Source organism: Vidua chalybeata, chromosome 18 (genome assembly GCF_026979565.1).
Source record: "Vidua chalybeata isolate OUT-0048 chromosome 18, bVidCha1 merged haplotype, whole genome shotgun sequence".
NCBI lineage: Eukaryota > Metazoa > Chordata > Aves > Passeriformes > Viduidae > Vidua > Vidua chalybeata.
The window spans coordinates 14,096,893-14,111,671 of NC_071547.1; the positions used below are offsets into that span (position 1 = coordinate 14,096,893).

The following is a 14,779-nucleotide window of genomic DNA, read 5'->3' on the forward strand; positions in this document are numbered from 1 at the left end:
ACTGCGACAAAGGGCGCAGAGTGTCCTACGCCTCCTATATGGTGGCTGGTGGACACACCTGTTTGGGAGAACCAGTGGCCCCTACCTCAAGATAAATTGAGCGCCCTTCAAGATTTAGTGCAGGAGCAGTTGGACCAGGGCCATCTGGAGCCTTCTACCAGTCCCTGGAACACTCCTGTCTTCTGCATCAAGAAGAAGTCTGGGAAATGGAGGTTGTTACAAGACCTCCGAAAGGTCAATGCCGTGATGGAAAGCATGGGAACATTGCAGGCGGGCATGCCATCACCTACCATGCTTCCTGCAGATTGGCCGATCTTCATCGTGGATTTGAAGGATTGTTTCTTTACAATTCCTTTGCATCCCGATGACAGACCAAAATTTGCCTTCTCGGTGCCAGCAATAGACAATGCTGAACCTGCACAGCGATATCAATGGAGAGTTTTGCCCCAGGGGATGCGCAATTCCCCGGCCATATGCCAATGGTACGTGGCTCGTGCCTTGTCTGGAGTTCGCAAGCAGTTTCCTGGTGCACGTCTGTATCATTATATGGACGACATTTTGGTGGCTGCTTCCACCCAGGATGAGCTGCTGAGGATTCAGCCTCGGTTGCTCGATGCTTTGCATGCGCATGGACTGCAGGTGGCTCCAGAAAAGGTCCAGCAACAGCCTCCTTGGAAGTATTTGGGGGTCAAAATCCTGGAACGGACAATCCGACACCAGGAGGTGCAATTTGTGCATTCGGTGAAGACACTGAATGATGCCCAGAAATTGATGGGTGTCATCACTTGGTTACGTCCGTACCTGGGACTAACCGACACACAGCTGTCTCCTCTGTATGATTTGTTGAAAGGAGACTCTGATCTAAAGTCGCCTCGCGCATTGACCCCTGAGGCGCGTCAGGTGCTGGAGGAGGTTCAGCAGGCTGTTTCTGCCCGCCAAGTTTATCACATTGACCTCTCCGTTGATGTCACTGTGTTCATTACCACTCCAGATTCACATCCCACAGGTATCATTGGCCAATGGAGTGACGAATGGTCCGACCCCTTGCACATCTTGGAATGGGTTTTCCTGCCCCATCAGCCACAGAAGACGGCGACTGAATTGGCTGAGTTGCTTGCTCGGTTGATAATCAAATGCCGGCAACCGTGTTTGCAATTGATGGGTGTGGATCCCGCAAAGATCATACTCCCGGTATGCCGGGAGGATTTTGACTGGAGCTTTGCACACAGTGTGTCCTTGCAATGTGCTCTGGAAAATTTCACAGGGCAGATCACTTATCATCTGCCCAGCCACAAGCTACTGCAGGTGGCGAAATCCACACAAATTTCTTTGCGGCCCAAAAATAGTCAGGAACCCGTGCAAGGGCCCACCGTCTTTACTGATGGTTCGGGGAAGACAGGAAAGGCCATTGTTACTTGGAAGGATGGATCTGAGTGGCAGGTTCTGGAAGGTCATCAGGTTGGGTCAGCCCAATTGGTTGAATTGAGGGCTGCTGTCATGGCATTTGAGAGATTTTCCCAGGAACCTTTCCATTTGGTCACGGATTCCGCCTATGTGGCTGACATTGCACAGCGATTGGGTCATTTGGTCTTGAAGGAGGTCAGTAATCCCGCCTGGTTTCATTTACTGAAGACCTTGTGGTGTGCCATTCAGGCCCGGGTTCATCCAATTTATGTTTTGCATGTGAGGAGCCACACCAATTTGCCAGGGTTTGTGGCAGAAGGTAACGCGAGGGCTGACAGGTTGGCTAACCCGGCATGGGTAGCACCTCAGCCTGATACACTCACACAGGCCAAGGCATCGCATGGGTTCTTCCATCAGAACGCACATACTTTGCAGAAGCAGTTTCATCTGACGCCAACTGAGGCTCGTGACATTGTCAAGTCTTGTGACGACTGCCATGCGCTTGCTCCACCCTTACCAGCAGGGGTAAACCCCAGAGGCCTTAGGGCCTTGGAGCTTTGGCAGACCGATGTCACTCAGATTGCCGAGTTTGGCCAGCTCAAGTATGTGCATGTCACGGTGGACACATTCTCCTCCGCGATGTGGGCTTCTGCTCACACTGGAGAGAAGGCCCGTGATGTCATTGCCCACTGGAGGCAGGCCTTTGCCGTTCTGGGTGTACCTTCTGCCGTGAAAACCGACAATGGTCCTGCTTACGCATCACAAAAGGTGCAGCAGTTCCTGCAGCTGTGGGGTGTGTCACACAAGTTTGGTATCCCTCATTCCCCGACAGGTCAAGCTATTGTAGAACGCTCTCATGGTACTCTGAAGCGGGTTCTTCAAAAACAAAAATGGGGAATGCAGGGTGAAACCCCACACAGTCGGTTGGAAAAGGCTTTGTACACCATCAATCATCTTACAGTGCAGCAGAACTCAAATAACCGTGTCATTTTGAATCATAATTTCTCTTTGCAGGCTGCGGATGAGGCACATCAGCCTCGAGCGAAGGTTCGAGTGCGAAATTTAGTCACCAAACAGTGGGAAGGTCCCTATGACCTTATCGCTTCGGGGCGTGGGTATGCTTGTGTGTCCACAGATACTGGGACACGCTGGGTACCTTCGAAGTGTGTTCGCCCTGACCTGCAACCGCAGAGACAGAATCCGGCCGAAGGGCAACATGGAGCCCGTGACCAACCTGAAAGGCATCAAGTGGGTGAATCGTTGAGTGATGACTCAGATGCAGACAACGCGAGTGATCACTCTGATGAGTCCTCCATGAATGAGCACTGAACATTGTTCATTTTTCTTTTCCTTTTTCTTTTTTAAACTGAAAAGGGTGAGATGTCGCCCTGGTTATCAAGAGTTTTCTAAAGCCTTCTGAGTTTACATTCTTGTAGAGAACTTTCTCACACAACTTTCTGTAAATAACCTATTGTTTTGCATTCTTTCATAGAGGCGGAGAAATTTGATGTACAGGTAGTTTGTCCAGTGTTGTTGGAGAGGTGGCACGTTCACCCTCCAATCCACTGGCATCTTTTGAGAACTATAAAAGATTGGAGTCAGAAAAAATAAATTAGTCTCTTCATCGTGACCAAGGCTGTGCTGCGTCGTTTTTGCTTGTGTCATTTGGTGACAGTTGATTTACCAAGAGAGGTAGAAATAATACATGTTAGGGGACATCAGGCAGGGTACTCAGAAGAGACGATAGTTAATCAACAGGCCAATGGAGAGGTTCAGAAGGCAGCACTTCTGGCAGAGGTCTCCGGGATCCTCCCTTTGCTCCCTGTGGCTCAACCATTGCCAGGGGAAGGGGGAAGGAGTGATGCTGCTGCTGCTGTCTTTCCCACCAGAGGAGTTGGAGATAATGAAAGGTCATGAAGAAGAAGAAAGGGAAAAATTTATTTACAGAGGACAGTAAAAAGTGGATGCCAGGAGCTTTGACCCTGCAAATGTTAAAACAACTCCATGGGGAGTAATTGGAGCTCTCTAGGATTGGCAGAGACCTTCCTCAAGATGTTCTGCTTTATGGTTTTTTGTTTTAGCAAAACAAGCTATTGAGAGGCGCCTGGCTAAAGTTAATAGCCAGACTACAAAGGAGATTGCAAGGTGGGGGTGTGACCCTGGGCTATACGTCCTTCCAGAGATGTCAGGTGTATTTGAGATGCCCTGGGCAAGAGGGCTTAAATATCCTCTGGTAGTGGCATGCCAGCTGGCAGGATGACCAGAGGTGTTTCTAGCCACTTCAGCTATTTGATCTGACGGATTTAAATGATCACTTATTTGATCAGTTAACAAATGATTTCTGAATATGGGATTGTTAAGGCAGTGGACTTGGACAGGGCAACTCATTTTACAGAGGGATCATTCAAAGGATTATGGCTGCTTTGAGAATTCAGTGGGACCTCCATACCCCCTGGCACCCTCAGAATTCAGGTCAAATAGAAAGGATGAACGTGTCACCAGAACTGCGGCAAGAACAAGAAACTCTCCAACAACCATTTTTAGTGTTAGAATGTTGCACTACAACATGAAATAACTCACACACACACACGTTACATGTAAAAGAAGGAAGACGAAGAGCAACAAGAGAGTGTTTTATTTTTTAACTCCATAATATATAGAATCCTAAAAGTGACAGTGGATTGGAGGGTGAAATTGTCACCTCTCCAACCACACTGGTCAAACTAACAGTCCATCAATTCTCTCTTCCCACAAAGAAGAATGCAAAACAATTAATATTTACATGAACATGCGTAAGAACTCTAGAAGAAATATGTAACCATCAGAAAGCATAAAGATCTTTTAGAAAAACTTTAAAACTTTTAAAAGAACAAAACAACATTAGAGAATCAAGGCATTGCTTTATTCTGGCCAGAATGTGCAACAGAAATTTCACCCACATATTGCCCAGATATGCAGAGAAAATCATTCTATGACGCATAAATTTTACTAGATTTTTCCCTATATTTTATACAGTCAAACTCATAGAAATTCATTGGTTCAATGTGCATTGGTCCCAAGTTACGCAGTTCTTAGTAGTTGGTTTCCTGTTGTTTACGGATTTCTTCACCTCTGAGGCTAATTTGGTCCTCATTTTTCGGTTCTTATCAGTCTTTTTCGGACCAGGTATCTCCGACCATGCCGGGGGGCAATGTCTGGGGTTGAAGGTTGCCTATCTGCTGGTATCTGTGTCTGCTGGCTATTCCCAGTCTATGTAGGTGTTGAACTCATCAGTTTTCGCCCGGTGATACAGAGTCATTTGAAAAGAAACTTCAATTCCCTTTTTCCCTGGACTAAGACAAACTAACCTGACTAAAGTTACATTAAAAAATGCTAAACCTTGTATAATTTCAAACATTCTGTCTCCTTCATGTACACTGGCTTTTCATAGCATGATTTTCTGTACAAAGGGGGCACACTAATCTATGGCCTATCCAGAAACCAATTGGGGTTGGCCCTTCCAAAAGGAACAGCCTGGGCTTTGCCACTGCTGAACATGTGAACTGGGGGGACACCAGGCACAGGGAGGGGTCTGGGAATGGGGGCCGGGGTGTGATGAGGGTCCTGTGCAAGGTGCTGATGACAGCAGCACCTTGTAGGTGGCCATCTGTGTGTCTGGTGCCTGTGAGTCCTGGGTGTCCTGTGTTTGCATCCCTGTGTGTGTCTCTGGGACCTCTGTGTCTCTTGAAGCCCAAAATTGGGCAACAAAATAAAACTCTATAGTCAGATGGCTACAGAGCAGGTATTTGTTTATTCAGCGCTGCGAGCGAGGGGGATCTCTCTGCCAAAAACTCAGTCTTCTGCAGCCTTCAGTTACATTTTAAAAGTCCTTCCCTGAAATGTCACAATTACAACATTTCATTAGCATACTCACGCGGGGGCGTGAGGGGGCGCGCGCCGGGGGCGGGACGAGGGGGGGAAACCTACGCCTGTCATTGGTGGGATGCGCCCACAGGGGAGGCGGGGCAGCGTTCTGATTGGTGCTCTCGCCGCGGGGCGCTCGCGAGAATCGGGCGCAGCGCGGGAAGTTTCTTCCGCGGCGCCGCTGAGGTGCGGCGCGGGCCGGCCGGGATGGGGCTGAGGGACGGCGCTGAGCCCGAGGCAGCGCGGCGTGGTCGGCGGCCAGGCGGGCCCTGGGAGCAGGCGGACGGCGCCGGGTCCGGCCGTGACGATGCCCCCGCGCTGTCCGCACTCAAGCGCCTGGAGCGGGCACAGCACACGGATCGGCTGGACGCGCTGTTCGGCTTCGAGCGACCCGCAGAGCCCGGTGAGCGGACGGGCTGGCTCATCAACATGCATCCGGTACGGGCCGGCGCGGCGGGAGGCGAGCAGGCAACAGACGGGGCACTGGGCGTCCCGTGGGGAGACCCCCGATAGGGCCTGGGGAAGGGTTTCCCACAGAGGCACACTAGCCGTACCAGAGATGGGAGTCCCACGGAGTTATGGCCGGTAGGGCTGGGGGCAGGAGTCCTATGGGGAGACCCCCGATACAGCCCGGGGTGTGGGGGGAGTGTCCCACGGAGATGTCCCACAAAGGGAGCTAGGGAGGAAGTCCCCTGGGAGAGCCATGGTAGGGCCGAGCGAGGCGGTTCCGACAGATAGGCTCCGGCCCTAGTCGGGGGAGGAGACCCAATGTCCCTGCTGGGTCTCCCATGTTTCCCTGGCACTACCGAGGGGGGGGGGGGGGAAGTCCTACACGGAGACTTCCGGTAAGCCCCGGTGGGAAGGGGTCCCGTGGTGGGGTCCCGGGGTAGTCTCATGAAGGGACCTTGTTGAGTCTTGGTGCCCATGGGCAGACGGAGGTGCTGGATGAGGACCGGCAGTCAGTGAGCGCAGTGGACTACTACTTCATCCAGGAGGATGGGAGCCGCTTCAAGGTGGGTGCTAGGGGGGACCAGGTGGGTGCAGTGTCCCGGGAGAGAACCTGTCACCACTGTCTGTCTGCTCCTTCCTAGGTGGCCCTACCCTACAAGCCCTACTTCTACATTGCCACCCAGAAGGTGAGGAGGGGCAGGGCTGAGCTCCCCAGCTCAGGAGACATCATCTTGGGGAGCTCAAGACCTCCTGGGCAGCCTGCTTTGGGATGATCTCCTCCCAAGAACAGAGATGCACTCTTCAACCCCAGGGTCTCTTGACAGGGCTGCGAGCGGGAAGTGTCCTCCTTCCTCTCCAAGAAGTTCCAAGGGAAGATTGCAAAGCTGGAAACTGTCCCCAAAGAGGACTTGGATCTGGTCTGTATCCTTCTGTGGCTTTTTTTTTTTTTCTGACCTTGCACAGGTCTAGGGATGGGCAGAGAGAGAAAGCAGCATTCTTGACTTAAGTCTCCTGGTGCTGTGGCATCTCAGAAATGTGTTTACTGTGGCTAATTGCTTATCAGCAGTAAATTACGTTCCTCTCCTTGAACATATCAGTTGTTTCAGACAATGTGTTCAGGACATTAATTTCTAAAATTAAAGTGGTTGGAGGAAGAACGATACTGCAGGAGGGGGATGCTGCTTGTGCTCAACCTATTCTTCCTCTTTTTCCCTGAGTAAATCCCACTTGTGGGTGCCTGCACAAGCAGCAGGGCTGGCTGGGCTCTTGCTGCTCTTGACACACCCACCAGAATCTCTCCTCAGTGCTTTACTGTCCCACCCATCATCATCTCTTTTTTAGCCAATCCTTCCACCTGCATCGGTCTTGTTGGCCTTCCACCCCTCTCTCATGGTACCCATCCCTGAACTGCCATTCTCCTGCTGCTTTGCAGCCAAACCACTTGGTAGGCCTGAAGAGGAACTACATCAAGCTGTCCTTCAACACGGTGGAGGACTTGGTGAAGGTGCGGAAGGAGATCTCTCCTGCTGTGAGGAAAAACAGGGAGCAGGACCAGGCGAGTGAAGTCTACACAACCATGCTATCAAGGTGGGAGCTCACCACAAGGGACTCAGTCAGTTTCTCGTGTTAATAATTCATAGAACCATGGAGTAGTTTGGGTTGGAAGGGACCTCTAAAGGCCGTCTAGTCCAACCCACCTGCGATGAGCAGGGACATTTTCCTCTAGACCAGGTTACCAGTGCTGGGACAGCACTTCTACAGAATCACAGACTGGTTTGGGTTGGAAGGGATCTTAAAGATAATCTCTTCCACCCTCCTGTCAAGGGCAGGGACACCTTCCACTAGACCAGATTTCTCTAAGCCCTCTCCAACGTGGCCTTGAACACTTCCAGGGATGGGACAGCCACAGCTTCTCTGGGCAATCTGTGCTAGTGTCTCACCACCCACTTAATAATTAGACCCTCTTGATTATTTCCCAGCTCTCCCCAGAGTTATCTTGCCTGGGTCTGACTCCTGCTATGCCTTTCTGCCACGCATCTTCAGGGTGGTTCTTCCAGCTCTGTGCAGCACATTAAGAGGCCCCAGAGCTGATGGGACGGGATGTGGTGGTATCTGGTTGCCTGTCAAATAGTTTGCCCATTCCCTGTGAAAGGGTCCAGAGAGGCAATGGGCAACCTTCCTTCTAGTTGTGATCAAGACAGAAATAATCCAACATTTTCTATTTCCCTCCTGTCCCTGACTCCTGCTGTCAGTGTTACCAGTGCCAGTGGGTGTCCCTGGTAGACTGACACCAGGGAAAGAACTATGCTAGATCTGTTGTTCACAAGAAGAGATGGGCTGGTGGGAGATGTGGTGGTTGGGAGGCTGTTTGGGGCATAGTGATCGTGAAATTATAGTTCTCAATATTTGGTGAAATAAGGAGGAGCATCAGTAAAAATTTCACAATGGACTTCCAGAGGCCAGACTTTGGCCTATTTAGGAGACTTATTCGGGGAGTTCCTTGGGAAGCAGGAGGAGTCCAAGAGGGGTGGGTGTGCTTCAAAACAGAGATCTTGAGGGCACAGCACAGACTGTCCCTGTGCGCTGAAAGATGAGTTAACGAGGCAAACATTCAGCCTGGATGGGCAAGGAGGTTTTGAAGGAACTTAGGAATGAAAGGAGCATGTATCATCTTTGGAATGAGGATCTGGTATCTCAGGAAATATATAAGGGGATTGCTACGGCATGTAGGAAAAAAATTAGAGAGGCCATAGCTCAATTAGAACTTAATTTGGCAACTTTTGTGAAGGATAAAAAATGTTTTTACAAATATGTTATTGGCAAAAGGAAGGGAAGAGCATCCTTGGTTCTCTACTAGATGCAGGAGGGAATTTAGTGACTGCAGATGGGGAGAAGGCGAAGGTCTTTAACACCTTCTTTGCCTCCGTCTTTAGTGAGAAGATGGCTCGTCCTCAGGACAACTGTCCTCCTGGGCTGGTAGATGGTGTCAGGGAGCAGAAAGGGCTCCTGTTGTCCAGGAGGAGGCAGTCAGAGAACTGCTGAGCCACTTGGATGTTCATAAGTCTATGGAACCAGATGGGATCCACCCCAGGGTGATGAGAAGCTGGCAGATGAGCTGGTGAAGCTGCTCTCCATCATTTACCAACAGCCCTGGCTCACTGGTGAGGTTCCAGATGACTGGAAGCTGGCCAATATGATGCCCATTTTCCCAAGGGTGGGAAGGGGGATCCTGGTAATTACAGGCCAGTTAGTCTAACCTTAGTACCTGGTAAGGTAAAGGAGCAGTTTATACTGAGTGTCATCATACAGCTCTTACAGGATGGCCAGGGTATCAGACCCAGCCAGCAGGGATTTAGGAGGGGTAGGTCATGTTTGACCAACCTGATCTCCTTTTATGACCAGGTGACCCTCCTGGTGGATGTGGGACAGGCTGTGGATGTGTCTATTTGGACTCCAGCAAGGCCTTTGGCACTGTCTCCCACAGCACACTCCTGGAAAAGCTGCAGCCCACGGCTGGGCCAGGAGCACTCTGTGCTGGGCTCAGAACTGGCTGGGTGGCCAGCCCAGAGAGTGGTGGTGAGTGGTGCTGCATCCAGCTGGGGACAGTCACCAGTGGTGTCCCACAGGGCTCTGTGCTGGGACCAGGTCTGTTCAATGTTTTTATTGACGACACGGATGAGGGGATTGAGTCTTTTGTTAGTATATATGCAGATGACACTAAGCTGGGGGTGTGTGTCCATCTGTTGGAAGGTAGGATGGCTCTGCAGGGAGACCTGGAACGGTTGAAGGGATGGGCAGAGTCCAATAAGATGAAGTTTAATAAATCCAAGTTCCGAGTCCTGAATTTTGGTCACAATAACCCCCTGCAACATTATAGGCTGGACAGTGCCCAGGCAGAAAGGGACCTGGGGGTACTGGTTGACAGCCAGCTGAACATGAGCCAGCAGTATGCCCTGGTGGCCAAGAAGGCCAATGGCTCCTGGCCTGGATCAGCAATAGTGTGGCCAGCAGAACTAGGGAGGTCATTCTTCCCCTGTACTCGGCACTGGTGAGGCCACACCTCGAGTGCTGTGCCCAGCTCTGGCCCCTCATTTTGGGAAGGATGTTGAGACGCTTGAGCGCATCCAGAGGAGGCAACGAGGCTGGAGAGGGGCTTGGAACACAAGCCCTATGGGGAACAACTGAGGGAGCTGGGATTGTTTAGCCTGGAGAAAGGAGACTCAGATGTGACCATATCACTCTCTACAACTTCCTGAAAGGTGGCTGTGCTCAGGTGGGGGTTGGTCTCTTTCTCTAGGCAACAACTGACAGAATGAGAGGACACAGTCTTAAGCTGTGCTAAGGGAAATTTAGGTTGGATGTTCGGAAAAAGTTTTTTACTGAAAGAGTGATAAAGTACTGTAATCATCTGCCCAGGGAGGTGGTGGAGTCGTCATCCCTGGATGTGTTTAATAAAAGATTGGATGTGGCACTCGGTGCCATGGTTTAGTTGAGGTGTTAGGGCTGGGTTGGACTCGATGATCTTAAAGGTCTCTTCCAGCCTAGTGATTCTGTGTGACACATGGCTAAGGCAGCTGCTTCCCTCTGCTCTTGCAGTGCTCTGAGTGGAGGCACTCTAAGCACAGATGAGGAAGGAGCCTCAAAGAAAATTGCCAACCAGATGGACAACATCGTGGATATGCGGGAGTATGATGTGCCTTACCACGTTCGCCTTTCCATCGACCTGAAGATCCACGTGGTGAGCTTTGCTTTCCCAGTCACACTCCTGAAGTGCAGAAAAGTTTTTTCTCTCCAACATCTTTACAAAAGTATTGGTGACAATGAGGTCATGTCTAGAGCTCAATTCTGTTCTGCTGGTCTTCTTATTTAATGGCACACAGAAAAGCTACCTGATTAATGCATGGCCATAGTTTGAATTTTTCTTCTGGGCTGCCTGTTATTGCCACAGTTTCTCTCCAGCAGCTGGACAGAGTGACATGGGGATGTGGCCCTGCCATAAGGCACTGCCCACCCTCATCTCTCCACAGGCTCACTGGTACAATGTGCGATACCGGGGTAACACCTACCCCCCTGAAATCACCCGCCGAGATGACCTTGTGGAGAGGCCGGTGAGCATTGGGCGGGCGTCATTTGTGCAGATGTTCCGCCCCAACAGACTGGCGTCTGATGTGCTGCCAGTGTAAAACCGTGGTGGCAGGGGAAACACTGGGCTTGGGTAGTGATTTTTTGGGTTGATAAAGCTCTAAAACAATTAATGGGGATGTTCTGGTTCACTTACTGGACCAACACTGGGTTTTATGGGAACCACCCTTTCAGTCAGCTCTGGAATCTTTTCTAATGGATTTGGTCCTGCCCAGGATCCTGTTGTTCTTGCCTTTGATATTGAAACAACCAAACTCCCTTTGAAGTTTCCTGATGCCGACACAGACCAGATCATGATGATCTCCTACATGATTGATGGGCAGGTAAGGATACCAGGATGGTTTCCTTCAGGCTTGGGCAGCAAAGCCAGGAAGCAGCGCAGCATTCCCCTCTAATCCTGCTGTCTCCAGGCTTGCCATGCTGCCAGCTGCATGATGTGTGCTTGTGGGAATGGCATTGACGTCTGGGTGGTATTTCATGGAACCCAGGGCAGGTTGTTGGTGCTTCTGCAGGAGACAACACTGGTGTCCTATATTGTCTCTCCGTGGCCTCCTTTTCCGATGGTCAATGATGCTTCAATGGATGATTCCCAAAATGTTCTTCCCCCTTGACAGAAGCTCTGACTTTCAAGAGAAAAGCATCCAATTGTTTGGGCAGCATTTTTGAGTTGTCTGCAACTTCAGTCCTTCTCACTGCCTCCTTGTCTCCTCCTCAGGGCTACCTGATCACAAACAGGGAGATTGTCTCAGAGAACATTGAAGACTTTGAGTTTACTCCCAAGCCAGAGTATGAGGGTCCATTTTGTGTCTTTAATGAACCAGATGAGGTAAGTCAGTTCTGCTCTGCAGAGTTTCACCTGCCTGGATCTTTTCCTGGCCAGAGAGCTCATTCCCTGGCAGATTGCCTCCCTGGGGATCCCAGTAAGTCCAGCAGGGTTGCTTGTGCTTTTGTTTCTTGGGAACAAGGGTGAGAGAGATCAGGTTTGGGGTAGGTGCAGAGGAAAGATGAAAGGTAGAACAAACTGTGTGGTATCCACCACCTGCCTGTTGAGGAGGTGAAGTTCCTTAAATTACACATCTTTTCTGTTTCATCCCAGGCTCATTTAATCCAGAGATGGTTTGAACATGTCCGGGAGACCAAACCCACCATCATTGTCACATACAATGGAGACTTCTTTGACTGGTAAGATCAGGGATGATGACTAAACTGGCAAGGTGTCACCTTAGCTAGAGGGCAAGGTCAGGTTCCATCCTCAACATCCTTCCATAGCTCAGACAGTGTGGGGAGGCCATGTGGCCACATGTGGAGCAGCTGTGTCCTGCACCTCACCAAATCCTGTGGTCGTTGGCTTGGCAGTAGGACTTTCTGAAGAGTCCCATCCACTTGCCTGAGCTGCTTTTAAACCCTTGGCAATGTGAAAATGTCAGCATATGGATGAGCTCAATCATGGGAGAGCAGGGAGAGAGTCAAAAGAGACCTGGAGGATATTGGAAGAAGTGTGCAGATGAGCCTGGGGAAACAGGAGGAGAGGGACTACACACCTCTGCCTTCAGATGCAGGATACAAGCAAGCAGGTTTGTCTCTTGAACCACAGAATGGTTTGGGTTGGAACAGACTTTTAAAACCAGCTTGTTCCAACCCCGCTGCCATGACCAGACACACCTTCCACTAGACCAAGTTGTTTCAAGTCCTACCTGGAAGTCTATACACAGATAAATCACAAGAAAAAAATCATTAGGTATCTTTTAACAAAGCGATCATGGAACCATTGTTAGAGATGCAGGAAAATGGCTGTTTTGCTCCTTCTCTTCATGCTTCCTCTTTCCTCAGGCCCTTTGTGGAAGCAAGAGCAGCAGCTCATGGAATTAATATGTATCAGGAAATTGGGTTTCAGAAGGACAGCCAGGGAGAATACAAAGCATCCCAGTGCATCCACATGGACTGTCTGAGGTACCGAATGCTGCCCCTCTACCACATAGCTGTATCTTTATCTCTTCTGATAAAATACCTACAGTTGTATTTGAATACTGTTCTCTTGTTCTGTCGGAAGCTTTGTGTGTCACCTTCTTCAGCTGTGTGATAATCCATTCCTGTGTTGTCTTCTTCCCCTTGGTGTGCTGCATTCCACAGGAGCTGCCAAGCCTTCCCCTGAAGGGTTCCCAGACTGCTCTTGCGTTGCAGCCTTGGGTGTTTGCTGATTTGGGAGGACAGAGAAAGGGAGAGGGAGCGGGTTAAGATTTGGCCATTGGAGCAGGGAAAGGGACTATAGTCTCACCTACCAGCCTCCTAACATAGAGGGAAGATGAAAGGACACATGAGAGAGACAGAACTTTAGGGTTTTATGTTGGTTTTCCTCCCTGGAGCAGTCTGGGCTCTGGAGCACAGCTGGATGTCCTTGCAGTTCTTGCAGGTGGGGTCTTCTTCAGCAGTGAAATATTTACCTTAAAGCCACTGAGGGAGCTGGAAGGTAGAAATTATGAGCAGTGGCGGGGAGATGGACAGTGGGGGTTCTTCTGGTTGGGTTAGCTAAAGTTGGACAACCTTGTCCAACTGCATCCACTCTTTTTGGATGCTGGCCTGTCCTTGGTGAGAGATCCCCATGGTAGTCGAGGTCCCCTTCACAATCTTGACCCTATTTCGAAAGTCAGGCCTGGTTTGTCTGCACAAACTGATATTTTTCTGATTCTATCCAGGTGGGTGAAGAGAGACAGTTACCTTCCAGTGGGAAGTCACAACCTGAAAGCAGCAGCTAAAGCAAAACTGGGTTACGATCCAGTGGAGCTGGACCCCGAGGAGATGTGCAGGATGGCCACGGAGGAGCCTCAGGTATTCTCTCCCTGTGCTCTATGGGAAAACCAGCCTTGAGCAGCTGCACTATGACTGAGTCTCTAAGTTAGAGTGGATTTTGAGAAATTAACTGAATCTGTCTCCCCAGACTTCCCATGCCTTGGAGCTCACAGGGAGAAGAAACAGGATTCCCCTGAATTGGTTCTGGCCCTGGCATTGCACTGTGCATTCTCTGTATTTATTTCCATCAGTGTGGGGTGAAAAGCACCACTGAAATCAGAAATACCATGAGAACTGAGACCTGCTGGGGGAATAGAAGAGGGTTAGTGCTCCAGGTGTCATAGGCAGGAGGTTCTGCTGAGCCCTGTAGCAGCTTTCTGAGACCCAGACTGAATGGATTCTGCGCCTTTAGTTCATCTTCCCTGTTCCTTCTCTGTTAGAGCTGACATGTTGCTGTTTGACTAGAGCTAAAGCAGAATGGCCTCAGAAGCAAACCCATTATTCTTTACAACCTAGACTATGGAGAAATATGCCTTTTCCTTCTTCTTGTTTATAGGAGAATGTTCAGCAGGAAGCAATGAAATATTGTCATTGAACCACTCTCACATGGGATTTGGATTCATATACTTCTCTCGTTCCTTGACAGACCCTGGCCACCTACTCGGTGTCTGATGCCGTTGCTACTTACTACATGTATATGAAGTATGTGCATCCCTTCATTTTCGCCTTGTGTACCATCATTCCCATGGAGCCTGATGAGGTGAGTGCTTTTCCAAAATGATGATCTCTTTTCTGGGTGAAGTACCATGATTCCCACACTGCAGGGATGCTCTGGCCACAGATCTGATTCCCATTGCCTAGATACTCTGCATGTGTGGCAGGGAGGAAGGGAGGGTGGATTTAGAGGCTACTCCTTTCTCCTACAGCCGTGGAGTGTTTGGAGACAGGTTTCTATAAGAAGGAGACACCTGACATTTGGCAATGTGGGGCTGGGGCTAGAAAGCTAGAAAGTATGGCTGATGCTTCATGCTCAGCCAAGTTCACTTGTCAGTGAACTTGTTCAACTTGGCTGTTGTCAGCTGTAGGGAGGATG

General features: G+C 50.0%; 1 protein-coding gene across 1 annotated transcript in view; it reads left to right on the forward strand.

Annotated features, from left to right (window-relative positions):
* The first annotated feature begins 5,514 nt into the window (after positions 1-5,514).
* The window catches only part of POLE (DNA polymerase epsilon, catalytic subunit), a 36,595-nt gene continuing 27,330 nt past the window's right edge, over positions 5,515-14,779 (forward strand). Inside the window, exons 1-13 of the mRNA XM_053959210.1 lie at positions 5,515-5,745; positions 6,240-6,320; positions 6,399-6,443; positions 6,582-6,674; positions 7,190-7,344; positions 10,354-10,495; positions 10,785-10,865; positions 11,115-11,222; positions 11,615-11,725; positions 11,996-12,081; positions 12,730-12,849; positions 13,593-13,725; positions 14,333-14,446. Of these exons, the coding sequence (XP_053815185.1) occupies positions 5,515-5,745; positions 6,240-6,320; positions 6,399-6,443; positions 6,582-6,674; positions 7,190-7,344; positions 10,354-10,495; positions 10,785-10,865; positions 11,115-11,222; positions 11,615-11,725; positions 11,996-12,081; positions 12,730-12,849; positions 13,593-13,725; positions 14,333-14,446 (1,500 nt within the window). The remainder of the gene's footprint in view (positions 5,746-6,239; positions 6,321-6,398; positions 6,444-6,581; positions 6,675-7,189; positions 7,345-10,353; positions 10,496-10,784; positions 10,866-11,114; positions 11,223-11,614; positions 11,726-11,995; positions 12,082-12,729; positions 12,850-13,592; positions 13,726-14,332; positions 14,447-14,779) is intronic.